This window comes from Macaca fascicularis, chromosome 19 (genome assembly GCF_037993035.2).
Source record: "Macaca fascicularis isolate 582-1 chromosome 19, T2T-MFA8v1.1".
Taxonomy (NCBI): Eukaryota; Metazoa; Chordata; class Mammalia; order Primates; family Cercopithecidae; genus Macaca; species Macaca fascicularis.
In genome coordinates this window covers 21,472,874-21,500,652 of record NC_088393.1, presented here as the reverse complement: position 1 = coordinate 21,500,652, position 27,779 = coordinate 21,472,874, and the positions used below count along the sequence as shown (strand labels likewise).

Here is a 27,779-nt window from a genome sequence, read left to right as displayed (position 1 = left end):
ATATATACTTCACAAACATAACCTCTAAAATTATACAAACTACATAAGCAATACGGCATAGCAAAATACCAGACTCTAATTTCTTCATAAAAATATAAATGTAACAAAGACACACTAACCAAAATATATTTGTGGATAACTTGTCAATAAGTTATATGTGTGCAATGCCCCAGGTGAGTACAATGCAAAGAGTCACATAGAATGAAACAAATTTCTGTTACATATACCCAACACAGCTCTTCCTGTTCCCCAATAAAACACAGTGCCTGTGGCCGGGCGCGGTGGCTCAAGCCTGTAATCCCAGCACTTTGGGAGGCCAAGACGGGCGGATCACGAGGTCAGGAGATCGAGACCATCCTGGCTAACATGGTGAAACCCCGTCTCTACTGAAAAATACAAAAAACTAGCCGGGCGAGGTGGCGGGCGCCTGTAGTCCCAGTTACTCGGGAGGCTGAGGCGGGAGAATGGCGTGAACCCGGGAGGCGGAGCTTGCAGTGAGCTGAGATCCGGCCACTGCACTCCAGCCTGGGCGACAGAGTGAGACTCCGTCTCAAAAAAACAAAAAAAACAAAAACAAACAAACAAACAAAAAAACACAGTGCCTTTGGAAGTAAATTGCCAACTCCTGGTTTTGCTTTTAAATGACAAGAAATATATTGGCACATACATCTTTATTTCTGGCTTCTAGGATATTATCAGATGCTGAATTTAGTTTCCCACAACATAAAATGCTGAAAGAAATGGTGGTATACTTTGGTCAGGCGTGGTGGCTCACGCCTGTAATCCCAGCACTTTGGGACGCCAAGGCAGGCAGATCATAAGGTCAGAAGTTTGAAACAAGCCTGGCCAACATGGTAAAACATTGTTTCTACTAAAAATACAAAAAATTAGCTGGGCATGGTGGCAGGCACCTATAATCCCAGCTACTCGGGAGGCTGAGGCAGGAGAATCACCTGAACCCAGAAAGCAGAGGTTGCAGTGAGTTGAGACTGCACCACTGCACTCCAGCCTGGGCAACAGAGCAAGACTCTGTCTCAAAAAAAAAAAAAAAAGAAAGAAAGAAAAGAAATGGTGGTATACTCTGCAATGACAGTTTGAGTCTGCTGAGACCAAAGGTAAAAAATGTTACAGAGTGGAGCAACTGCAGTACCACAGACAGGGAACAGGTGTAGCAAGTGATTACTATTAGAATGAAACATGAATATACTTCTTTAAAAAATAAAAACAAAGTTTCAGACAAGACACATCCTAACAACATATTTGAGAGACTGCCAGAATCTCTAACCAAGACAACTGATTTCAGACTATGCCAGGACAAAGCTGCATTAGCAAGACTGTGAGAGAGAGCTTTTTTTTAAATGTCCAAATCTGAATCAAAGATTACAATGTATACAAAATATTAAGGCACCATGGCCCCACCAAAAAATGTATAAAATTTTTAGAAAGCAAAATCATTAAAAAATGAGATGTAGAGATTAATATTTAAAATTTAAGATAAATTGAGTAACACTAAATGAGTAAAATAGGAATATAATCTACTGAAAATCAGAAAAACGAAGATAACAAAAATATTAAAATTATCACAAAAAAATTGTGGAGATAAAAAATAACTGAAATATTATCAAAAAAATAAAAATGAAGCTCAACAAACTAGGATACACACAGAAGATATTTACAACAAAACATATATAAACATAATTGTAAAAGTCACAGACAAGAGAACCTTAGAAGCTGCAAGACAAAAGTGATGTGTCATTTGTAAGCATAGTCTCATATGAAAAATTAGTGAATTTGTCAGCAAGAATATCGCAGGTCAGAAGTAAATTGTGTGATATTCTCAAAGTCCTGGGGAAAAAAACAGCTGTCAAGTGAATATAATACAGTCAGCAAAACTGTCCTACCAAATAAAAAGTAAAACACATTCCAAAATAATCAAATCCTGAGAGGCCGGGCGCGGTGGCTCAAGCCTGTAATCCCAGCACTTTGGGAGGCCGAGACGGGCGGATCATGAGGTCAGGAGATCGAGACCATCCTGGCTGACACTGTGAAACCCCGTCTCTACTAAAAACTACAAAAAACTAGCCGGGCGAGGTGGCGGGCGCCTGTAGTCCCAGCTACTCGGGAGGCTGAGGCAGGAGAATGGCGTGAACCCGGGAGGCGGAGCTTGCAGTGAGCTGAGATCCGGCCACTGCACTCCAGCCTGGGTGGCAGAGCGAGACTCCGTCTCAAAAAAAAAAAAAAAAAAAAAATCAAATCCTGAGAAAGGATACTGGCATGGTATATACTCTATATAGAGCCTATACATCAAAGATACTGAAAGGAGTTCCTGCTGTTAAAAATAACATGATACAAGAAAACAACACATAATCATATAAAAATATGTAACTTTGTGGGAATGATATGCACATACACAAAAATAAAATTCCTTAAAATTCTTTATTCTATTTTTTACCTTAGAATTATTCCTTAGAATATTTTTATTCCTTAGAATTATCATAATGGTGCACAAAACATTTTAAATTATCTAAAAGTTGAGAGATAAAAACATAGAAATTATTATAGAAATCTGTTAATGAATATACAACATAAAAAGATAATCAGTAACATGAATAACAAAGTTGAAGGCAGATGTAATGAGGAAGAATTTTTGTATGCGACCGAAGTTAATGTTTTACCAAATTAAAATATAGTTTTATTGTTGAGAGGCTTTAGGTAATACCAAAGGTACCACAAAGAACACATCTGTAGAGACAGACACACACACACAAAGAGAAAGAAGTGAAAGCATATCAATACAAAAATTAAAAAGATACAAAGCAAAACAGAGAAAATGATGGACAAAGATACAAAAATCAAATAAAACAATAAAATAACGGTGTTTTTCTTTCAGAAAATTATTTAAATATATATAAATTTAACTTTCCAATCAAGAGACATATTTTCAATAGATTTATAAGAAAAATTTTAAAAATCAAGATCCATCTTGCCTTTCTACAAGAGTCACAGAAGATCTAATGATAAAAAAAGACTAAAAGTGGCAAGATGGAAATAGAAATTTCATGTAAATATTAGCCAAATGAGAGAAGTCAAAATAATATCACACAAGCTACTGTGATATTTTATATGTAAAATATACTTAAAGTTTATTTCAAAAACTGTCATATTTTATAAAATGTACTTGAAATCAAAACTCCAAAGAGACAAAGAACAACACTAAACAATACTAGATTCATTCACTGGGAACCTATGACAAATTTGTACATGTGTATGTCTGGGTGCATGTGTGTATCTCGCTTGAGGGTTCCCAATATGTACAGCAAATACTGACAGAATTGAAGAAACACATAGAAAGCAATATAATAAGCATAGGATATTTCAATACTCTACCTCCTGTAATAATAAGACAAGATAGAACATTAGTAAGGGAACAGAGGACTTGAAGGTAATATAAAACTATTATTCCTAACAGAGGTATAGAGACCACTCCTAAACAACATCAGGATACACACCCTTCTCAATTGCTCACATAATATTTTTCTTGCTAGATCACCTGTTAGGCCAAAAAAGAAGTCTTAACAAATTTTTTAAAACTGAAATCTTATGGATTACTTTCTATGACCAAAGCGGAATGAGAGTATACAACAATAAGAGGAAAAACTAAAAAATTCAGAAATATATAGGAATTAGGTTACAGTGAGCCGAGATCACGCCACTGCACTCCAGCCTGGGTGACAGAGTGAGACTCTATCTCAGGGAAGAAAAAAAAAAGAAATTAAGCAACACACTCTTGAGCTCTTGAGCATGCTTAGTTCAAAGGTTCAAATAACTAATATTGTGAAGATATTCATACTACTCAATGTAAATTTACAGATTTAATGCAATGTTGTCCAAATTTCTCATTGCACTCTTGAAGAAATAGAAACAGCAACCACCAAAGTATAAGAAATATCAAGAGACAGACAACAAAGTACCCAACAATCTTTTAAAAAGGAACAATGTTGGAGGAATTACAGTTCTTGATTTCAAAACCCATTACAAAGCTACAGAATTAAAACAAATTGGCATGAGTATCAAGGTGAAAAAGTAGACTAATCAAATAGAATGCAGCACATATATAAACGTTCACATATATGATCGCATGAAGGGTCATTTTCATACCCATTATTATTGTAACATTGTTACTAAAGCCCATGGGTTGAACCAATGCAAATTTCTATCAGCAACTTATTCAGTAGATATAATTTGAAATATAAAAATAATAAAATATCACCCACATTTGAGAAAGCAGGAAATACTCTAACAACCATAAAGATAAAGCTCAATGACATTATGTAAAATGAAATGAGCCAGCCACATGTTTGGAGAACATAAACATTCAAACCATTATTATAGAACAACTAGGCTTAACAGACTCGTACAAAACTTTCCAGCTGAGGCCGGGCGCGGTGGCTCACGCCTTTAATCCCAGCACTTCGGGAGGCCGAGGCGGGCAAATCACGAGGTCAAGAGATCGAGACCATCCTGGCTAACACAGTGAAACCCCATCTCTACTTAAAAAAAAAACAAGAAAACAAAAAAACAGAATAAATTAGCCACGCATGATGGTGGATGCCTGTAGTCCCAGCTAGTCAGGAGACGGAGACAGGAGAATGGCATGAACCCAGGAGGCGGACCTTGCAGTGAGCTGAGATTGCACTACTGCACTCCAGCCTGGGTGACAAAGCGAGACTCCATCTCAAAACAAACAAACAAACAAACAAACAAAAAAACTTTCCAGCTGAAAGCAAGAGACTCTCTCCAGTCAAAAGCAAAATATCCTTATTTGCACCTGGTGTATTCTGTTAGGACACGAATCAAGTCTTACTAAATTTAGGAATATTGGCTGGGTACAGTGGGTCATGCCTTTAATCCCAACACATTAGAGACCAAGGTGGAAGAATCACTTGGAGCCAGAAGTTTGAGACCAGGCCTGGGCAACATAGTGAAATCCTGTCTCTACAAATAATTAAAAACTGCACTAGCCAGACATGGTAGTGCATGTCTGTAGTCTCAGCTACTCAGGAGGCTGAGATGGAAGGATCACTTGAACCCAGGAGGCTGAGGCTGCATTGAGCCAAAATCATGCCACTGTACTCCAACCTGGGTGACAGAGTAAGCTCCTGTCTCAAAACAACAACAAATAAAGTTTAAAAGACCAAAATTACACACCATGTTTTCTGGCCAAAACTAAATAAAACTAGGAACTAAAAGCAAAAGTAAAACTGGAAAATCCAAAAATATATGAAAATAAAACATGCTCTTCAACATTTTCTTGCTTAGGGGTCAAAAATTTAATTTTTCAAATATGTCAATACAAGATACAGTGATAAACACATTTAATATAATCCCTAAACAATCCCAATAGCACAGTTTTTTACAGAAATATTGTTTCAAATTGTAAAATTTGGTCATAAACTATAGCCAAACACCCATGAAAAAGAACAAAGAGGAATTAGACTTTTTGATTTCAAAACATATTAAAAGCTACAATAACAAAAACGATGTGGTACTGACAAGACAGATGAAAGATGAAACAATAGAATACAGCACAGAAATAAACCCTTCTGTATATGATCTTCCACAAAACTGCCATGAGCACATAATAGAGAAAATAAAATCTCTTTAAAAAATAATATTGGAAACTGGATTATCAATACAGCCTAGCCAACATGGCGAAACCCCATCTCTACTAAAAATACAAAAAAATTAGCCAGGTGTGGTGTCACATGCCTGTAGTCCCAGCTACTCTGGAGGTTGAGGCAGGAGAATTGCTTGAACCCAGGAGATGGAGGTTGCAGTGAGCTGAGATGGCACCAGTACACTCCAGCCTGGGCAACAAAGCAAGACTCCGTATCGAAAAAAAACACTGGTAAAATAAAGTTGGATCCTTTCCTTGAATCATATACAAAAAACATTTTAAATACTTGGACATTAAAAAAAAAAAAAATCCCTTAGAAAAAAATATAGAAGAAACACAGGACATTGGACTTGGCCGCTTTTCCTTAGACACATTAAATGCATGAGCAACAAAGAAAATTAAAATTTAACTGCACTAAAAATTTTCTGCACATCAGAGAAAACATTCAAGAGTGACAATGTCTCTTAGGAAATGGATGAAAATGTATGCAAATCACATGTGATATGATTTAATATTCACAACATATAAACATCTCTTGAAACTAAAAAGTTAATGTGATTTTAAAATGGGAAAATAATTGAACTAAGTTTTCAGCAAAAAAGATACACAACTGAAAAAAAGCATTTAAAAAGAACACAAGATCACTAATTTGTAGAGATATGCATGAAAATCACAATGAAAAACAAAATCACCTCACATCCATTAAGAATGGCAACTGTAAATTTTTTTAAAAACACCAAATCTGTTAATGATGCAATGAAAATAAAACCATGTTGGCCGGGCGCGGTGGCTCAAGCCTGTAATCCCAGCACTTTGGGAGGCCGAGGCGGGTGGATCACGAGGTCAGGAGATCGAGACTATCCTGGCTAACATGGTGAAACCCCGTCTCTACTAAAAATACAAAAAACTAGCCGGCCGTGGTGGCGGGCGCCTGTAGTCTCAGCTACTTGGGAGGCTGAGGCGGGAGAATGGCGTGAACCCGGGAGGTGGAGCTTGCAGTGAGCCGAGATCACGCCACTGCACTCCAGCCTGGGAGACACAGCGAGACTCCGTCTCAAAAAAAAAAAAGAAAATGAAACCATGTTGACTGCGGGAAACAAGAATGCAGCCATTACTTTAAAATGTTATGTTTCTCAAATACTTAAAAATGAAAAAAAAAAAAAAATAGGACTGGGCAAGGTGGATCATGCCTGTAATCCTAGCACTTTGAGATGCCGACACAGGCAGATCACCTGTCAGGAGTTCAAGACCAGCCTGGCCAACATGGTGAAACCCTGTCTCTACTAAAAATACAAAAATTAGCCAGGTGTGGTGGCTTATGCCTGTAGTCCCAGCTACGTGGGAGGATGAGGGAGAATCTCTTGAACTCGGGAGGCCGAGGTTGCAGTGAACCAAGATTATACCACTGCACTCCAGCCTGGGTGACAAAGTGAGACCCTGTCTCCAAAAAAAAAAAAAAAAAAAAAAAAAAAAAAAAAATTCCTCTCACATAGAGGCATCTTCGCTCTTATGCTTTTAAATTTTTTAAGGATTCTACTTTCCCTTCAGTGATCTTTGTTCAAGCTTACAGTGAGAGCCAAAGCCCTCTTAATGGCATATAATATACTGCATAATCTGACCACTTTTTCATTGCTTTGGGGGACACACAAGTATCTGCCTAATTTTGAAAAACTCTGTTAAACTACTTTTTAGGTTGTCTTTTCATATTATGTCTAAAATGTTTGAGAGTAGTGGTTTCTGTTCCAGTGGTGTTTTTTTGTTAATTTTTCTGCACAGTCCATTATGTTTGTATTACTATAGTCTTGAAATATAGTTTGACATTATAAAGTATGACGTTCTTTTGCTTTGTTCTTTTTCCTCAAGATTGCTTTGGCTATTCAAAGTTTATTGTAGTTTCATGTAAAGTTTAAAATTGCATTTCTGTGGGGGAAAAAAAAAAAAACACTGAAATTTTCATTGGGAATTCATTGAATCTATAGATCACTTTGAATAATATGGTACTTTAAAAATATTTATTGTTTCAATCCATAGACATAAAATATTTTAAAATTTATGTCTTTTCTAATTTCTTTCATTGATATATCTTTAATCGTAAATACTTTTTACCTCCTTGGTTAAATTTGTTTTCAGAAATGTATTATTCTAATGCTATTGTAAATAAGATTGTTTTCTTCCTCTATCACATAGTTTAAGTGTATGGAACCACAACTTACACTTGTATGTTAATTTTATATGTTAATTTTATATACTGACGGCATTTATTAGACAGGTTTTAATGTATTGTTTATGGTTTTTTAAATATAAGATTATATCATCTACAAACAGCAACTTTTTACTTGTCTTCAATTTCAACGCTTTTTGTTTGTTTGTTTTGAGACAGAGTCTCACTCCATCACCCAGGCTGCAGTGCACTGGCACAAGCTTGGCTCATTGCAACCTCTGCCTCCTGGGTTCAAGCAATTCTCCCTGCCTCAGTCTCCCAAGTAGTTAGGATTACAGGCGCCTGCCACCACACTTAGCTAATTTTTATATTTTTTACTAGCAACAGGGTTTTGCCAAGTTGGCCAGCAACTTGAAGCAGCAAACACCTCTTCAATTTTTATAAACTGGCCTCACGAGGTAAGGCTCTTTCATTGGGTCCCCAGGGTGCTGGGATGCCCTATGGGTTTGTAGTAGACAGAGGGCGTAGCCTGGTCACAAGGCTGCAGGGTCTGCACTAGGGTCCACCTTTAGTTGGCTTGTTACAAGGGGCTTTGGTAGATGCTAATTCCCATTTTATTTTTTGACAAAGTAAATATTCTTCAGTACTTTGCGCTGTAGGGCAGTCACTAAGACAGGTGTTTTTTTGTTGTTGTTGTTGTTTTTGAGATGGAGTTTCGCTCTTGTTGCCCAGGCCGGAGTGCAATGATGCCATCTCAGCTCACTTCAAACTCCGCCTCCCAGGTTCGAGTGATTCTCCTGCCTCAACCTCCTGAGAAGCTGGGATTGCAGGCATGTGACAGCACGCCAACACTTTTTTTTTTTTTTTGAGACGGAGTCTCGCTCTGTCGCCCAGGCTGGAGTGCAGTGGCGCGATCCCGGCTCACTGCGAGCTCCACCTCCCGGGTTCACACCATTCTCCTGCCTCAGCCTCCCGAGTAGCTGGGACTATAGGTGCCCCCCACCACGCCCGGCTAATCTTTTTGTATTTTTAGTAGAGACGGGATTTCACTGTGTTAGCCAGGATGGTCTCGATCTTCTGACCTCGTGATCTGCCCGCCTCGGCCTCCCAAAGTGCTGGGATTACAGGCGTGAGCCACTGTGCCAGGCTGAAAGTTTTTTAGAACACAGTTTTTCAGAAAATATTTTCTTTGAAACATAGCTTCCCAAATCACATTGTAAGGACTGGCTTTCTTTTTGGCCTTGGGACCTCTCATCTGTGTTGTCTGTTGTATTCACTCTCACCTACCTGGGGGTTCATCCACCATTTCATATCGCTTCATATTCCAGGGTTCTTTTTCTTTCTCTAGACAGGTGATTAGGTCTGGCTTAGAGACAGTAATACCTGTTTTATTAAAAATAAAGAAGATGAATCTTGCTTATATTCTGTAATTACCAATTTAGTAATGTGCTCAGTAAAGAGGATGTAGTACAATATTCTAGTAAATTAATCCCCAAATACCAATTTATAAGAGAAATTTCTAAATCTTTAGAAAATATTTTAAATTTGTAGGTTCTTAATTTCATTGACCAGTACTACTTAATAAAATATCGATTGTGACAATTAGATTTTAAGGTGTAGGCAACGATATTTTAGGCCACTAAATTCCTGAAATTATCACTAATCAAGAGTACATAATACAAATCAGCTCAGGAATATGGAAAGTTCAAGTGAAGATAAAACATCTTGAAGAAATTCTTTTCTACAAAAACAAATCCCCAAACTTTTCTTACAAACAGGAATCTGAAACTCATTTATGCAAAGCATAAATTACCAAAAAACACTCTACAAAGAGGAGAAATGAAACATTTAGGGTATATTAGGAATGGTGTATTGAAGTTATTCTCACCCAGGAAGACCAGGTTTCTGTAGTTCTCTAACATCACATTTCTATATAAGTTCTGTTGTGCTGTGTCCAGGCACTGCCACTCCTCTAGAGAGAATTCTACGGCCACATCTGTAAATGTCAATGGTCCCTGAAACACACACACACACACACACAGGGAGAGAGAAAGAGAGAGACAGAAACATATTTACCAAGTGCCCATGGGTAGACTTCTTTATTTAATTCAAGGTGAAATGAGAGAGAAAAGAGAACTGCTTCTCACTTACACGACTGAAATTATTCAATAAATTAATTTACAAACAGAAATATTCTCTAATATATTCTCTAACTTTGAGAAAATAGTGTCATAAGATCCACAACATCAGTGTACACATGACATTTTTCTAAATGATAGAGTATAAAATTAAGGGCATGAACACAAACATATACATTTTTGAGTGCTATGTTTACATCTTACAGAATGAGTTGTGTATTATATTTTTCAGATCAAAAAGACATGCTGAGTTAGAATTTATCTCTCACATTTTAATGTATTCAATGAACTGAAGGTTTTGTTAATACAGTATTTTTTCAGAAAATCTGGAAAAAAGTCTGAGTTGCTGAATTTCTAACAAGCTCACCAGTAATGCCAATGTTTTTGGCCCAAAAAGAATATTTTGTCAAACATCCAGTAAATGAAGGAACCTGTGTTTTTCCCAGTTTTTCTGCATTGTAAACAAAGATGAGAGCTTTCATTTTCCAAAGATAGACATATGCAAAGAAAACCTAAGGAAGAAGGGCAGCTGCCAGATTAAATGTGATGGCATCCGCTGCATAAAGACAGTTAATAATAAAGAAAAAATAATCAACTCTATAGTAAAACAGTCTGTCAGAGAGTTCTTTAACCAAGTGAATCATTAACATCAACTGCACTAGGACAAATTTTTATGATGCACTGGTACACACAGAAAGACACAGCCTCACTGATGTGATAGTGCTACCTAAATGTAAATTATACTCTGAATTTAACCATAAAGAAACATCAGTTTTATTCAAAGTTTAAGATATCGATAACTCATGGGTTCTGTAATTTTTTTTTCTTTTTTGATACGGAGTCTTGCTCCGTCCCCCAGGCTGGAGTGTAATGGCACGATCTTGGCTCACTGCAACCTCCACCTCCTGGGTTCAAGCGATTCTCCTGCCTCAGCCTCCACAGTAGCTAGGATTACAGGCACCTGCCACCACGCCTGGCTAATTTTTGTATTTTTAGTAGAGATGGGGTTTCACCATGTTGGTCAGACTGGTTTCGAACTCCTGATCACAAGTTATCCAACCACCTCGGCCTCCCAAAGTGTTAAGATTACAGGTGTGAGCCACCATGCCCGGCCAAGTGTTCTGTAATTTTTAATAGTGATTTAAAGTTGTCTTTTTTTAGCACTCTAGAGAACAAGTACCTCCTAATATATATATATGTCTATATATATTTGGAATTTTCTGGGTAATAAATGCCATCCTGTTTAAATAAGCATTTTTAAAATCCTGTTCTGCGTAAAGCCAATGGAGAACACAGATAGACCCTCAACATTACATGTTCTCCATCTCTACTGAGGAACCCACCTTTCCCCAATTGAAACCTTGAGTATCCACACCTCATGTTTCACAGCCACAAGGGAACATTTTTAATATTGCAGATTAATTTATAATCTTGGTGAGAACTCTGCATGGCATATAAAAAGCTATGATGTAGAGAATGTACAGAAAGATCTGGTACGTAGGAAGGAAATATTTTTCAGAGACCCCTGACTATCATAAAAAATTTTAAAAGTAGTTAAACTCATTAGGGAGGAAAAATACAAGTAGAGAAGTAAAGGCTTGCAAGTACTAAACGCAGGACAGTCCAGGAGGCAGAGTGGACAACTCTTGATCTGGGACATCATTAGCTGAAAAATCGCCATTTATTCTTCTTTCTCCAATTTCTCTGAAATTCCCACTCAGATAAGATTCTCCAAATAAATTACACCTGCATCTTGAGAATATGCCTTTTAAAATGTCAGCAGCACCTGTTTACCTGCTACCACCACACCTTCAGGCAGAAGAACCAAGACTTGCAAAAAAAAGTCCACTCATTTCTGTTCTTTATAATAAAGGAGATTTAGAAACAATGCACTGCTCCATGGAGATACATTTCTTCTTTCCTGTCCTCAGGTGCCCTCCCCTGCCACAGACAACAGCAGTTTCTGCTACAATATTGGTAATATGGACCACACTGCCCTGCCCCTACCAAACCCAAACAGAATAGGCCCTGTAACCACCCTTTAGTGCAAAGGTGAAACTTAACTCTCATGGATGTGTTTTGAAGCTTTCACACTTGATTCTGGCCTCATCTTAGAATCACATGAGGTGCTTAATTAAAACAACATGGATGCTTCTACTTGAAAGTAGTAGTAGTAGACAGGGTTTCACTGTGTTAACTACTACTTGAAAGGGCACAAGTAAACAGATCTTTGCAAATTGGCCATGGAGTCCTAATTAGAAACCTCAGTTGATAACCACTTGGCAAAGCATGGGTGTTGGCCGGGCACAGTGGCTCACTCCTGTAATCCTAGCACTTTGGGAGGCTGAGGCAGTGGATTTGCCTGAGCTCAGGAGTTTGAGACAAGCCTGGCCAAGATGGTGAAACTCCATTTCTACTAAAATATAAACAAAAACCAGCCAAGCACAGTGGCAGATGCCTGTAATCCCAGTTACTCAGGAGGCTGAGGCATGAGATTTGCTTGAACCCAGGAGGTTGCAGTGAGCCAAGACCATGCCACTGCACTCCAGCCTGGGCAACAAAATGAAACTGTGTAAAAAAAAAAAAAAAAAATTCATGGGTGCACATGAATACAGCAAGTTCTTAGAAGACCTATAAAGAGATGTCGATTCTGACACAATGGTAGGAGACTACAACACTCCACAGACACTTAGATCATTGTGTTGCGTGAATTAGGAGACTGGAGAGACTGATAGGTGGAAAAGGAGGATTTTATTGAGTGCACTTAGATCCAGTGGATTAACATCCAGAGACTAGGCCTAGGACAAAGACAAATTTAACTTTTACATGCACTTCTGAAGGGGGTGGGCTAACTTGAAACAAGCCTACAGTGCCACAAAGCATAGTGGTGTGAAACCAAGGATACAGAAACAGAAAAAAACCAGTTAATCATACTATGACAGGTTCACAACTCAGGCTTATATATGACTCTTGCTATGCGGCCCAGATGGCTGTTATCTAGGCTTGCTCCAGTGCCTTGCAAGGTCTTATCTCATAACCTTCACCTTGGTGCCTAGGTGGCTACAATCCAGGCCTGCTCAGGCATCTCATGACCTTCACTGTGCTGCTTAAATGAAAAACAGAACCGTAAGAGAAAGGAAAATTTGTTTCTCTTCTCCCTATGTTGAGGGAATGCTGGGAGAATCTCCAGAGCACATTCTTTTGAGCCCTGGCTTCTTAGATAGTGTTACCAAGACCTTTCCTGGGTGTGGGCTGTGCCTGTTACTGCCTCTGGGATAAGTCAGCCTAATACAGGAAAGCTTGTTTTTCTTTTTAATTTAATTTAATTTTATTTAATTTCCCACCTCAATTGAGGCAGAAAATTAACAAAGATATCAGAACCTAAACTCAACACTTGAGCAAATCATTCTAATAAACATATATGAAACTCTCCATCTGAAACCAACATAGTATATGTATCTTTCTCATCACCATGTGTCACATACTCTAAAATTCACCACGCAATCAGAAACACAATAATCCTCAGCAAGTTCAATAATCCCAAAATCATACCAAATGCTCACTTAGGCCACAATTTGATAAAGATATAATTCAGGGCTGGGCATGATGGCTCATGCCTGTAATCCCAGCACTCTGGGAGGCTGAGGCGGGCAGATCACGATATCAGGAGATTAAGACCATCCTGGTTAACACAGCGAAACCCTGTCTCTACTAAAAATACACACACACACACACACACACACATAAAATTAGCCAGCCATGGTGGCACACGCCTGTAGTCCCAGCTACTCAGGAGGCTGAGGCAGGAGAATCGCTTGAACCCAGGAGGTGGAAGTTGCAGTGAGCTGAGATGGTGCCATGCACTCCAGCTTGGGTGACAGAGTAAGACTCCATTTCAAAAATAGAAAAAAAAAAAAAAAGATATAATTTAATACAAAGAAAAACACTTGAAAACATGCAATTACATGAAAATTAAACAACCTTCATCTGAATGACTTTTGGTAAATAAATTAAGGCACAAATCAAGAAGTTCTTTAAAACAAATGAGAACAGTGATACAACGCACCAGAATCTCTCCAACACAGCTAATGTGAGGTTAAAAAGGGAATTCATAGGACTAAATGCTCACAACAAAAAGTTAGAAAGATCTCAATTTAACAACCTAACATCATAAATAAAAGTGTAAGAGAAGTAAGAGCAAACAAGCCCCTAAGCTAGCAGGAGACAAGAAATAACCAAAATCAGATCAGAACTGAAGGAGATTTAGACATAAAAAGTCATACAAAAGATCAAGAAATCCAGGAGTTAAATCTTTTAAATAAATCAATAAGATAAACTACTAGGCAAGATTAGTGAATTAAGAAGAGAAGATTCAAATAAACACAATAAAAAATGACAACGCCTGTAATCCCAGCACTTTGGGAGGCTGAGGTGGACGGATCACAAGGTCAGGAGATAGAGACCATCCTGGCTAACACGGTGAAACCCCTTCTCTACTAAAAATATTTTTTAAAAATTTGCTGGGCATGGTGGTGGGCACCTGTAGTCCCAGCTACTCGGGAGGCTGAGACAGGAGAATGGTGTGAACCCAGGAGGCGGAGCTTGCAGTGAGCCGAGATCAAGCCACTGCACTCCAGCCTGAGCGACAGAGCAAGACTTTGTCTCAAAAAAAAAAAAAAAAAAAAAAAAAGAAATGACAAAAGGGTCATTACTACTGACTCCACAAAAAATACAAATAACTACTGAAGTCTACTATGAACATCTCTATGCACACAAACTAAAAAAATCTAAAAGAAATGGATAAATTTCTGGGCAAATACATTCTCCCAATACTAAACAAAAAGAAATTGGAGCCCAGAACAGAAAAATAACAAGCTCCAAAATTGAATTAGTAAATAGCCTACCACTCAAAAAAAAAAGCCCAGGACCACACAGATTCACAGCTGAATTCTACTAGATGTACAAAGAAAAGCTGTCATTATATTTTCTAAAATTAGCTGGCATTATACTTTCTAAAACTATTACAAAAAATTGAGAAGAAACTCTTCCCCCGCTCATTATATAACAGCATCATTCTGATACCAAAACCTGGCAAAGATAAAACAAAAAAAAAGAAAACTCAGGCAAAAATTCTTCATGAACACTGATGCAAAAATCCTCAATGAAATACCGTAATATTGAATCCAGCAGCACATCAATAAGCGAATCTGCTATGATCAAGTAGGCTTTATCCCTGGGATGCAAGGTTGGTTTAACATACGCAAGTCAATAAATGTGATTCATCACATAAACAGAACTAAAGACAAAAACTACAAGATTATCTCAATAGATGTAGATAAAGTTTTCAATAAAATTCAACACTCTTCATGTTTAGAACCCTTAACAAACTAGGTATCGAAGGTACATACTTCAAAATAGTAAGATACCTGTGACAAATCCACAGCCAACATGCTGAACAGATGCAAGCTGGAAGCATTTCTTCTTTAAAAACTGGCAAAAGAAAAGGATGACTTCTCTCACTACTTTTATTCAACATAGAATTGGAAGTCCTGGCCAGAAGCAATCAGGCAAGAGAAATAAATAAAAGGTATCCAAATAGGAAGCAAGGAAATCAAACCAACCTTGTTTGCAGATGACATCATTCTATATCTAGAAAACCCTACAGTCTTGGTGCAAAAGCTCTTTAGACTGAAAAACAACTTCAGCAAAGTTTCAGGATACAAAATATATGTACAAAAATCAGTAGCATCTCTGCACATCAACAACATCCAAGCCAAAAACCAAATCAAAAAAACAATTCCATTCACAACTGCCACAAAAAGAATATCTAGAAATACAGCTAACCAGGGTGGTGAAAAGTCTCTATGACAAGAACTACAAAACACTTCTTAAAGAAGTCAGAACTGACACAAATCAAAAACTATTTTATGCTCATGGACAGAAAAAAATCAGTATCATTAAAATAACCATACTGCTCAAAGAAATATATAGAAATAATGCTATTTCTATGAAACTACCAAAACATTCTTAACACAACTAAAAACTATTTTTAAATTCATATGGAACAACAAAAAAAGTCCAAATAGCCAATGCAATCCTAAGGAAAAAGAACAAAGCGGCTGGGCACGGTGGCTCACGCCTGTAATCCCAGCACTTTGGGAGGCCGAGGCAGGCGGATCATGAGGTCAGGAGATTGAAGCCATCCTGGCTAACATGGTGAAACCCCGTCTCTACTAAAAATATAACAACAACAATAATAATAGCAGGGTAGAGTGGCACATGCCTGTAGACCCAGCTACTCGGGGGGGCTGAGGCAGGAGAATTGCTTGAACCTGGGAGGCAGAGGATGCAGTGTGCCGAGACTGCACCACTGCACTCCAGCCTGGGGAATAAAGTGAGACTCTGTATCAAAAAAAAAAAAAAAAAAAAAAAAAAAAAAGAACAAAGTTGGAGGCATTGCATCACATTACCCAACTTCAAACTATATTTCAGGGCGACAGAAACCAAAGCAGCATGGTACTGGTAAAAAGCAGACTCATAGACCAATGCAACAGAATAGAGAGCCCAGAAATAAAGCTGCACATCTATGACGATCTGATATTCGACAAAGCTGACAAGAGGAACGTAAGAAGAATGTTGTTTAATAAATGGTGCTAGAATAACTAGCTAACACTATGTAGAAAACTGAAACTGCACCCCTTTCTTATACCATACACAAAAATATACTCAAGATGAATTAAAGACTTAAATAAAAAATACTGTATGTTGACCTAGGAAATACCATTCTAGACATAGGAACTGGCAAAGTTTTATGATGAAGGTACCAAAAGCAATTGCAACAAAAGCAAAAATTGATGAATGGGACCTAATTAAACTAAAGAACTTTTTCACAGCAAAACAAACAAACAAATAAAAAACAAAAAAAACCAGTCAGAGTAAACAGACAATCTACAGAATAAAAGAAAATATCTGCAAACTATGCTTCTGACAAAGGTCTAATATCCAGAATCCAAAAGGAACTTAAACAAATTTACACGAAAAAACAAGCAACCTTATTAAAAAGTAGGCAAAAAACATGAACAGATGCTTGTCTAAAGATATACATGTGGCTAACGAGCATTTGATGAGTATTTCTTTCTTATTACTAATAAGTAGAGAAATGCAAAGAAAAATCACAATGAGATACCATCTCACACTAGTCAGAATAGCTATTATTAAAAAAGTTTTAAAAAAAAGGCCAGGCGCAGTGGCTCACACTTGTAATCCCAGCACTTTGGGAGGCTGAGGCAGGTGGGATCACTTCAGGTCAGGAGTTTGAGACCAGTCTGGCCAACATGGAGAAACCCTGTTTCTACTAAAAATACAAAAATTAGATGGGCGTGGTGGTGCGCACCTGTAATCCCAGCTACTAGGGAGGCTGAGGCAGGAGGCTCATTTGAACCCAGGAGGCAGAGGTTGCGGTGAGCCAAGATTCTGCCACTGCACTCCAGCCTGGCGACAGAGCAAGACTCATCTTAAAAAAAAAAAAAAAGAAGAAAAAAATGACAGATGCTGGCAAGGTTGTGGAGAAAAGAGAATGCTTATACATGGCTGGTGAGAGTGTAAATTAGTTCCACCATTGTGAAAAGCAGTGTGGCGATTCCTTACAGGACTAAAAACAGAAGTACCATTTGACCCAGCAACCTTCTAATTGGGTATATATCCCCAAAAATATAAATTATTCTACCATAAAGACATATGCACATGCAAGTTTACTGCAGAAATACTCACAATAACACAGATACGGAATCAACCTAAATGCCTATCAATGGTAGACTGGATAAAGAAAAATACTATATAGCTGGGCACGGTGGCTCATGCCTGTAATCCCAGCACTTTGGGAGGTCGAGGCAGGTGGATTGCCTGAACTTAGGAATTTGAGACCAGCCAACGCCACATGAAAAAACTCCATTTCTACAAAAAATAGAAAAAGAAAAATTAGCCAGGCATAGTGGCACGCACCTGTAGTCCCAGCTACAGGGACTGCTGAGGAGAAGCTAAGTTAGGGGAGCTGAAGTAGGAGTATTGTTTGCGGAGCTGAGGTGGAAGGAATGCTTGAGCCGAGGATGTTGAGGCTGCAGTGAGCCAACATCATGCCACTACACTCCAGCTTGAGTGACAGGGTGAGACCCTGTCTCCCCAATAAATAAAATATAGTATTAAAAAATATAGGCCAGGCACAGTGGCTCATGCCTATAATCCCAGCACTTTGGGAGGCTGAGGCGGGTGGATCTCCTGAGGTCAGGAGTTTGGGACCAACCTGGCCAACATGGTGAAATCCCGTCTCTACTAAAAGTACAAAAATGAGCCAGGCGTCATGGCGGGCACCTGTAATCCCAGCTACTTGGGAGGCTGAGGCAGGAGAATCGCTTGAACCTGGGAGGTGGGGGCTGTAGCAAGCAGGGATCATGCCACGGCACTCCAGCCTCGGCGACAGAGCGTGACTCCATCTCAAAAAATAAAAGGAAATAAAACAAAATAAAATAATTTTAAAAATAAAAATATATATGGTGGCAGGGCACAGTGGCTCATGCCTGTAATCTCAGCACTTTGGGAGGCTGAGATGGGCGGATCACTTGAGGTCAGGAGTTCAAGAAAAGCCTGGCCAACATGGCGAAACTCTGTCTCTACTAAAAATACAAAAATCAGCTGGGTGTGATGGTGCATGCCTGTGATCCCAGCTACTTGGGAGGCTGAGGCAGAAGAAATCGCTTGAATCTGGGAGGCGGAGGTTGCAGTGAGCCCAGATTGCAAAACTGCACTCCAGCCTGGGTAACAGACCTAGACTCCATCTCAAAAAATAAATAAAATAAAATAAAATAAATGTGTGTGTATGTGTGCGCGCGTGTGTGTGTATAAAATATATATGGTATATAAACATCATGGAATGCTGTGTGGTTATTAAAAAAAAAAAAAAGAACAAGATCATGTCCTTTGCAGCAACATGGATGGAGGTGAAGCCCACTATCCTTAGAAAACTAATGCAGAAACAAGAAACCAAATGCATGTTCTCATTTATAAGAGTTAAATAACAAGAACACATGGACACAAAGAGAGGAACAAGCACTGAGGCCTACTTGAGGGTGGAGGGTTAGAAAGACAAAGAGAATCAGAAACAATACCTGTTTGATGCTATGCTTAGTATCTCAGTGACAAAATAACCTACACCAAACTTCCATGACACAATTTTATCTATATGATAAACCTGCATGTGTATCCCTAGAACAAAAATAAAAGGAAAAAACTTGATTAGTTCGGGAGAGTGCTATGTAGGTGAAAAGACTGGTTTTTGTGCTACAGATAGTAGCCCAGGTGGGGCTGTACTGATTTATTTCTAGGTCCATGGAGGCAGGTAAGGTTATGAACAGGTGGCCCAGAACTCTTTAAGTAGGTGGAGAAAAAGAGGTTGCTGCTAGAGATTGTGTCTGGGAGTAGGAACATTCCAGGAGACTTGTACACACTTTTGTGCATTTCTGGGAAGAAACACTGGGATCAGAAATGCTGTGGTGAAGTTCCTGAGGATGGTGCCTCATTCTGGGAGGGATGTGGACATGTCAATGTCTAGAGGGTGTGTGAGTGGGTGGGAATCCCGTGGTGGCACCTGTGGGAAAAGAGGGTCTATCATCAGAGATCGTTCCAAGTTTTCATCCTTTCTTACCCTAAGAAGACACCTGGAATCACAAGACAATGGACAGTGTAATGGCCTGTGTACAGGAGAGCACAGCCTCCCATTCCCAGACACCCAGAGTTGTATTCCAGGCCAGGCCTCCAAGATATCTTTTTTTCTGGTACTGAATCTGTAGTTCTCTGAGAATCGAGCAATTCTCCAGCACCAACTCATTGTCTAACATTTGAATTCTGACACCACCCAGAGTCAGCACAGACCCTGATTCAGGGCTCGGTCCCCACAACATTGTTCTCACTGCAGATGCCAGTCGCAAACCCCATGGGCCCATCTATGCTTCTGAGCTTTTTAAAAATTCAGGACTTTCAAAACCTCTTTGAAGTGTAATAATTGGACAGAGCTACTCACAGAACTCAGCAAACACTGTAGTTATGTTTATCAGTTTATTATAAAAGATACAATCCAGGAGAAGTCAAACGGAAGAAATGCACAGGAAAAGAGAAGAGGTGGGAAACTAAAAAGCACATGGATAATCCTGGAAAACAGCTGTGATTAATAAAATTCTCTATCCTTTGGGTGCTCCAGAAACATGGAGCACATGGAAAGAAACACCCTTCCCATTAAGACTTAGATGGTGCTCTCTGTTCTTACCTGTCACATAAGCCAGACATAGACTGAACATTTTCTTCTTGCTCTCATAAAAATATTAGCTGAATTTGTCTTCAGTGGTAAAAATAAAATACTTCTGTCAGAGGCGTATAAAGCAGAGCCTATTGGGCTGCATTCCCAAAGAGTTAAGGCATCCTTTTTTCGGGGGGTGGGGTGGGGGGGACGGAGTCTTGTTTCTGTCACCGAGGCTGGAGTGCAGTGGCGTGATCTCAGCTCACTGCAACCTCTGCCGCCCCGGTTCAAGTGATTCTCCTGCCTCTGTCTCCCGAGTAGCTGGGATTACAGGCGCCCACCACCATGCCCGGCTAATTTTTGTATTTTTTTTAGTAGAGATGGGGTTTCATCATGTTGGTCAGGCTGTCTCGAACTCCTGACCTCATGTGATCCGCCCGCCTCAGCCTTCCAAAGTGCTGGGATTACTGCTCACGGCCCACAGTTAAGGTATTCTAAGTCGTGTAATAAGATAAGAGCTTGGCACAAAATACAGGTCATAAAGACCTTGCTGATAAAACAGACTGCAGTAAAGGGGCCAGCTAAAACCCACCAAAACCAAGACTGTCCTCACTGCTACACTCCTATCAGCGCCATAACAGTTTACAAATGCCATGGCAACATCAGGAAGTTACCCTATATGGTCTAAAAAGGGGAGGCATAAGTAATTCACCCCTTGTTTAGCATATAATCAAGAAATTACCACAAAGTGGTCAACCAGCAGCCCTCTGGGCTGCTACGTCTGTGAAGTAGCAATTGTTTTCTTCCTCTGTTTTCTTAATAAACATGCTTCCACTTTATGAACTCACCCTAAATTCTTTCTTTCTTTCTTTCTTTTTTTTTTTTTTGAGACGGAGTCTTGCTCTGTCGCCCAGGCTGGAGTGCAGTGGCCGGATCTCGGCTCACTACAAGCTCCGCCTCCCAGGTTCACGCCATTCTCCTGCCTCAGCCTCCCGAGTAGCTGGGACTACAGGCGCCCGCCACCTCGCCCGGCTAGTTTTTTGTATTTTTTAGTAGAGATGGGGTTTCACCGTGTTAGCCAGGATGGTCTCGATCTCCCGACCTCATGATCCGCCCGTCTCGGCCTCCCAAAGTGCTGGGATTACAGGCTTGAGCCACCGCGCCTGGCCCCCTAAATTCTTTCTTGTGTGAGATCAAAGAACCCTATCTTGGAGTCTGTATTGGGACCACTTTCCTGTACTTCCATATCAGACCTCACTTAAATTTATCTCCTTCCAAGAGGCTCCTGGACTTTGGGCTACCTTCCATCTGAGCCAACCCCATTCTATGTCACTTCTAAGAACATGCTGACTTCAGGATAAAACATTGTCTGATCTATAATCTGATTTTTTACCCTCCATTTGCCATTCCCCTCCCATCTTTTTTCTAATCTTGTTTGCTCATCCCTATGACAGAAAACCCTTGTCATCACCTGAGGTAAGGAGTTGAGACCAGCCTGGCCAACATGATGAAACCCTGCCTCTACTAAAAATACAAATATCAGCCAGGTGTGGTCGCGGGCGCCTATAATCCCAGCTACCTGGGAGGCTGAGTAACGAGAATCGCTTGAGCCTGGGAGGTGGAGGTTGCAGTGAGCCGAGATAGCGCCACTGCACTCCTGCCTGGGTAACAAGAGTGAGACTCCATCTCAGAAAGGAAAAAAAAAAAAGAAAGCCTTTGTCTGCCTAAACTTTGCAATCCTTAAAGCTCTTATGGTTGGTACTTCTTCCTGTTGCAATACTCCTTGATAATCCAATTTTTTTTTACACAAATCTAACTTTGTTCTATTTTACAAAGTCTAAAAACTGTCTCAAAACAAGGACAACTTTATCTTCAGTGAGATCCTCCCAGTCCCCTTCCACCTTAGTCGTAACTGCATCTGCCTGTGAGGCCCCAGCTTTCCAGGGCTCTGTAGCTTCTCTCAGGATAAAGGCTCCTTCCATGGCTGGGGTGAGCAGGCTGGGACACCTGCAGGGGAGGCTCCCCAGAAGGAACTAACTGGACCTTAAAAAACCTTCTTTTGCAGGCTCAATATTAGCCTTTGCTGGGAGTCGCTGGGCTCAAGCTTTAATTTCTATGTCAGTTATTCAGTTGGTCTTTGAAAAGTGTTCGAAAAATCCAGCAAAATTATGCAAACAATGTTCATATAAAAACAAGGCAATTTTGGCCCGGCACGGTGGCTCACGCCTGTAATCCCAGCACTTTGGGAGGCTGAGGCAGGTAGATAACGAGGTCAGGAGTTCGAGACCAGCCTGGCCAATATGGTGAAATCCCGTCTCTACTAAAAATACAAAAATTAGCTGGGCGTGGTGGTGTGCGCCTATACACCCAGCTACTCAGGAGGCTGAGGCAGAAGAATCGCTTGAACCCAGGAGGCGAGGGCTGCAGTCCAGCCTGGGTGACAGAGTAAGACTCCATCTCAAAAAAAAAAAAAAAAAAAAGGCAATTTTACAATGCTTACATTTCATACCTCAATAAGAAAAGCAAAAGTATCTATTCCTTTACAAATAATAATAATATTTTATTATTTCCATTAAAAATCATGTAGTTGCCAGGCGTGGTGGCTCACGCCTATAATCCCAGCACTTTGGGAGGCCGAGGTGGGCGGATCACCTGAGGTCGGGAGTTCGACCAACCCGACCAACATGGAGAAATCCCGTCTCTACTAAAAATACAAAATTAGCCGGGTGTAGTGGCACATGCCTGTAATCCCAGCTACTAGGGAGGCTGAGGCAGGAGAATTACTTGAACCTGGGAGGCAGAGGTTGCGGTGAGCTGAGATCGTGCCACTGCATTCCAGCCTAGGCGACAAGTGCGAAACTCCGTCTCAAAAAAAAAAATATATATATATATAAAAAAGTCATGGAGTAGGCCGGGCACGGTGGCTCATGCCTGTAATCCTAGCACTTTGGGAGGGGCAGACTGCCAGAGCTCAGGAGTTCGAGACCAGCCTGGGCAACATGGTGAAACCCCGTCTCTACTAAAATACAAAAATAGCCATACATGGTGGCGTGTACCTGTAGTTCCAGCTACTCGGGAGGCTGAGGCAGGAGAATTGCTTGAACCCAGGAGGCGGAAATTGCAGTAGGCCGAGATCGCACCATTGCATCTCAGCCTTCGGGGAGACTCCGTTTGAAAAAAAAAAAAATTCATGTAGTAAACAATTAGTCATATGGGAACACTTGTAGGAGGCACCAAGTTTCATCTAAAAAATTTATCATTACACTCTGAAATAAAGATAACAGGATATAGAACAGAGATATTCACTCTCAGAAATTTACCCTGCAAAAACAACTGTTGTTTTCATGAATTCATGTAACCCACCTATTATCCACAACATTTTCTTCTGGAAATGTATTCATTTTCCACAGCCAAAATGGAAGCAAGATTTTCCCTATTCTTTTCTTTGGTAACATTCCAAAATCTAAGCCTTGGAATTCTGTTTGAAATCACCCAGCCATAAAAAAAAAATATGCCTGAGAAAATTCCTAAACTCACTCTAAGAAAGAAAAAGGTACATGAGAATTTTTAACAACAAAAAAATAGATTAGATTTTTCTGAAACCCACCTCTTTTATGACCTTTGTAAATATTTTCTTACCTTTCAAGCTCTACTAACAAATTGCAATTTAGAGTTAAAAAATTGAAGTCAATATAAGTGAACAAATCTTTTCAAAGTGACAAACCCAGGAAGTGGCAGTGCTGATAAGAAAACAGATGTGTCCGACTCATGTGTCAAGTTCAATCACTTGAGAGATTCTCCCATCCATCCTGCTCACTTAAGTATTCAATAACCAACCTCTCCGGAGACTCTGCACTATGTTCCAGTGAGTGTCCCAAGTGCATTTTACTTTGCAATTTTTTTGCCTCATGTCACTGGATTCAGGGTGTCTTTTGCCTTTTGAGATACCACCTTTTTTTTTTTTTTTTGAGACGGAGTTTCACTCTTGTTGCACAGGCTGGAGTGCAATGGCGCCATCTTGGCTCACCACAACCTCTGCCTCCTGAGTTCAAGTGATTCTCCTGCCTCAGCTTCTGAGTAGCTGGATCACAGGCATGCACCACCACGCCCTGCTAGTTTTGTATTTTTAGTAGAGAGGGGGTTTCATCATGTTGGCTAGACTGGTCTCAAACTCCTGACCTCAGGTGATCCATCCGTCTTGGCTTCCCAAAGTGCTGGGTTTGTACAGGCATGAGCCACTGTGCCTGGCAGAGATACTACACTTTTTTCACAAGCTGTAGAGAATCTAGGGGGCAGGGGCAGAAATAATTTCTGTTTTCAACTCAATACCAGCATCTGATTGGCTGACCAGCAATGTGTCCGCAAGAAAGGAAAGCTGGGCTGGGTGAAGACAATCCAAACATCTGAAGGGGTTAGGTTTTCAAAGGAAGAGCACACCAGGAAATTCCTCTCAGCCCCAGTGCATCCACCTGCTCCCTTACGAGGCTACACTCCATACCACAGGTTGTCCCATGGGAGAGAATGACCCAGGAGTTAATAATATCCATTAGACAGTCTCGCAGACATAGCCATGACTGATACCTTGGTTTATTCAGACAGTACTGAAACCCAGGACCAGGAATAAAACTAAAGGGTGGCTGAGGACACATCACTCCACAAAAATTCCAAGAAAAACCTTGATGCCAGAACAGTCCCATGAGATCTCTACACCAAGAGAAGATAAAAGGAAAAGAGACAAAGATTGTTTTACAATATAGTGTCAGAAAATTATTCCTTGCTTTCTTCTTATGGAAAATATTTATAAACAGAAAACGAATCTTTTTAAATGTGCCATCCAATGCTTTGTCAAAAAATGTTTAATTAAAATATGGTATCAAAAATGTACACTAAAGGACAAATAGTTAATAGTGTGAATTAGGGAGGGGGAGTTGGCATTTGGGATTGTCAGGAGGAAATAGAAATTCTGTATTTTACTGCAAACCAGAGTCAGGCTGGAGGAATAGGGGGCGTGGGGGCAGACTTGAGACCCTGCTTAGGACACCTATGAAAAATGCAGAAGATCAGTTTTGTGTAGGGAGTGAAAATAGTTAACTGGTAGGCAATTCGACTGAGGTGGCCGTAGACCCTGAATTCCTACTTTAAAAAAATCTAACTCAAGACGGGTGCGGTGGCTCACGCCTGTAATCCCAGCACTTTGGGAGGCCAAGATGGGTGGATCACCCGAGGTCGGGAGTTTGAGACCATCCTGGCTAACACAGTGAAACCCTGTCTCTACTAAAAAATACAAAAACCTAGCCGGGCGAGCTGGCGGGCGCCTGTGGTCCCAGCTACTCGGGAGGCTGAGGCAGGAGAATGGCGTGAACCCGGGAGGCGGAGCTTGCAGTGAGCTGAGATCAGGCCACTGCACTCCAGCCTGGGCGACAGAGCGAGACTCCGTCTCAAAAAAAAAAAAAAAAAAAAAATACAAAATTAGCTGGGCGTGGTGGTGCATGCCTGTAATCCCAGCTACTCGGGAGGCTGAGACAGGAGAATCACTTAAACACAGAGGCGGAGGCTGCAGTGAGCTGAGATCGCGACACTGCACTCCAGCTTGGGCAAGAAGATCGAAACTCGTCTTAAAAAAAAAAAAAAACTAACACAAAAAAATTTTTTTTTTTTGTAAATTACTATATTGGGGAAAACAAATACAGGGTTAACAAACTATAAACTGGAATTAAGCTCTGATTACATAACCAGGAAATTTAGTACGCTCAACATGGAAATTAAGAAACTACGTAACCCTACCTAACCGATTACTGAATTTGCGTTTTTGTATCGTGCACAGTCTTTCATTCAAGTTCCTCCAAAGGACCACAAACTACATCCCACAGCTGGGTGCTTTACAATTTTAGAACCACTCTTTGATTAAATTATTTAATGTTTTGCGGTGACTCCTTTTTTTTTTTTTTTTTTTTGGAGACAGTCTCATTGTGTCAACCAGCCTGGAGTGCAATGGCACAATCTTGGTCTCCTGGGTTTAAGCGATTCTCGTGCCTCAGCCTACCGAATGGCTGGGATTACAGCTGCCCGCCACCACACTCGGCTAATTTTTGTATTTTTAGTAGAGACGGGGTTTCACCATGTTGGACAGGTTGTTCTCGAATGCCGGACCTCAGTGATCCGCCTGCCTCCCAGCAAACTGCTGGGATTACAGGCGTAAGCCACCGCCCCCGGCCACTCCCATAGATTTTCAATAGGAGAAAATGGGAACTGGGAACCCCACAGACCAAAGCTCTTCCCGCTCATGAACCCATACCCCGAGTCACGATTCTCCCCTGACGCCCCTCCCATGGTTCCTGCACAATCTGGGAGAGACTGCGGAATTGCGCGCGCAGAGCTGCCCAGACAGGGCTACAGGTCGGGGCACAGTCGCTCCGCAGGGAAGAGACAGGATGCCCAGCACCCAGCTATCAGCACAGCCGCCATCTTATGGTTGAAGGGGACTGAGGCCCAGCTGGGCATGAACGCCGGGCGCAGATCGTGGAGCTGACTGCGGGGAGACCTAAGTCCGCCACAGCCACTTCCCACGGTTCCGACCAGCCCCTCCCCCCCTCTCGGGATGTCAGACCCGGCACTCACCATTTCTAGGCTGCCAGGAGGCCCTGGAGTCTTAACTCTGGATCGCCCAATATCTGCAGGTCACAGGGTCACACAGGCTGGGCCTCTAGGAACAAAAGACACAGAAATGAAGATGAGACCTGGAGCTCTGGAGGCAGCCACAGCCAAACGCCCCGCCATATTCCGGAAGCCGTCCTGTCCGCTCCAGCTGCGTCCCTGATTGGACTGTCCCCAGCCCAGCGTCCCTGATTGGATGCTGTTTAAGACCCACCCCCTCAGGCCCTGAGTGACAGAAGGTGTGATCAGTTGCTGGGCTGAACGAGGAGTGACAGCCTAGCTGCAGCTTTTTCAGGCAGACTTTCCTCTGAGCTGAGCCAGGCCCACCCTAGAGGGTGTTTGCATTGAACCTTGTGTATAAGGTCATATGCATTTATAAATAATATACTATATGGCTAGTCACAGATGAAAATAATATAATAACAATTACTTTGAAGTTTTAGCTTTTATCACCTTCCTGGCTTCTGGTCCTTTGAGCAGGCAGCCTAACATTTTAAAAAGGAGGCAGTCCTCTGAAATAAAATGTGAGCCACATGTGAATTTTTAATTTTCTAGTAGCCAAACTTTAAAAAGAAACATGAAACACGTGGAACTGATTGTAATAATGTAACCCAATATGTTCAAAGTATTGTCATTTTAATATGTGAGCTACATGGAAGGAAAATATCTTGGGCCCCCAAAATTACTAAGGAAAACTCAAGCTGGAAACTAAAGGCTAATCAGAAACTCAAAAGAATGTGACCACCTATCTGTGACCTGGAAGCTCCCTCCAGCTTCATGTCTGCCTGCCTTTGCTTCAAGTTATCCCACCTTTTCAGACCGAACCAATGTACCTCTTTCATATGTTGATTGATGTCTCATGTC

General features: G+C 40.6%; 1 protein-coding gene across 1 annotated transcript in view; it reads right to left on the bottom strand.

The window, feature by feature from the left end:
• Positions 1 to 27,779, bottom strand: part of LOC102140087 (uncharacterized) — a 156,034-nt gene that overhangs the window by 2,745 nt on the left and 125,510 nt on the right. The window contains exons 15-18 of the mRNA XM_074026579.1: positions 27,346 to 27,427; positions 26,880 to 26,964; positions 9,727 to 9,853; positions 9,126 to 9,221 (exon numbers count right to left, since the gene is read on the bottom strand). Of these exons, the coding sequence (XP_073882680.1) occupies positions 9,126 to 9,221; positions 9,727 to 9,853; positions 26,880 to 26,882 (226 nt within the window). The 5' untranslated portion in view covers positions 26,883 to 26,964; positions 27,346 to 27,427. The remainder of the gene's footprint in view (positions 1 to 9,125; positions 9,222 to 9,726; positions 9,854 to 26,879; positions 26,965 to 27,345; positions 27,428 to 27,779) is intronic.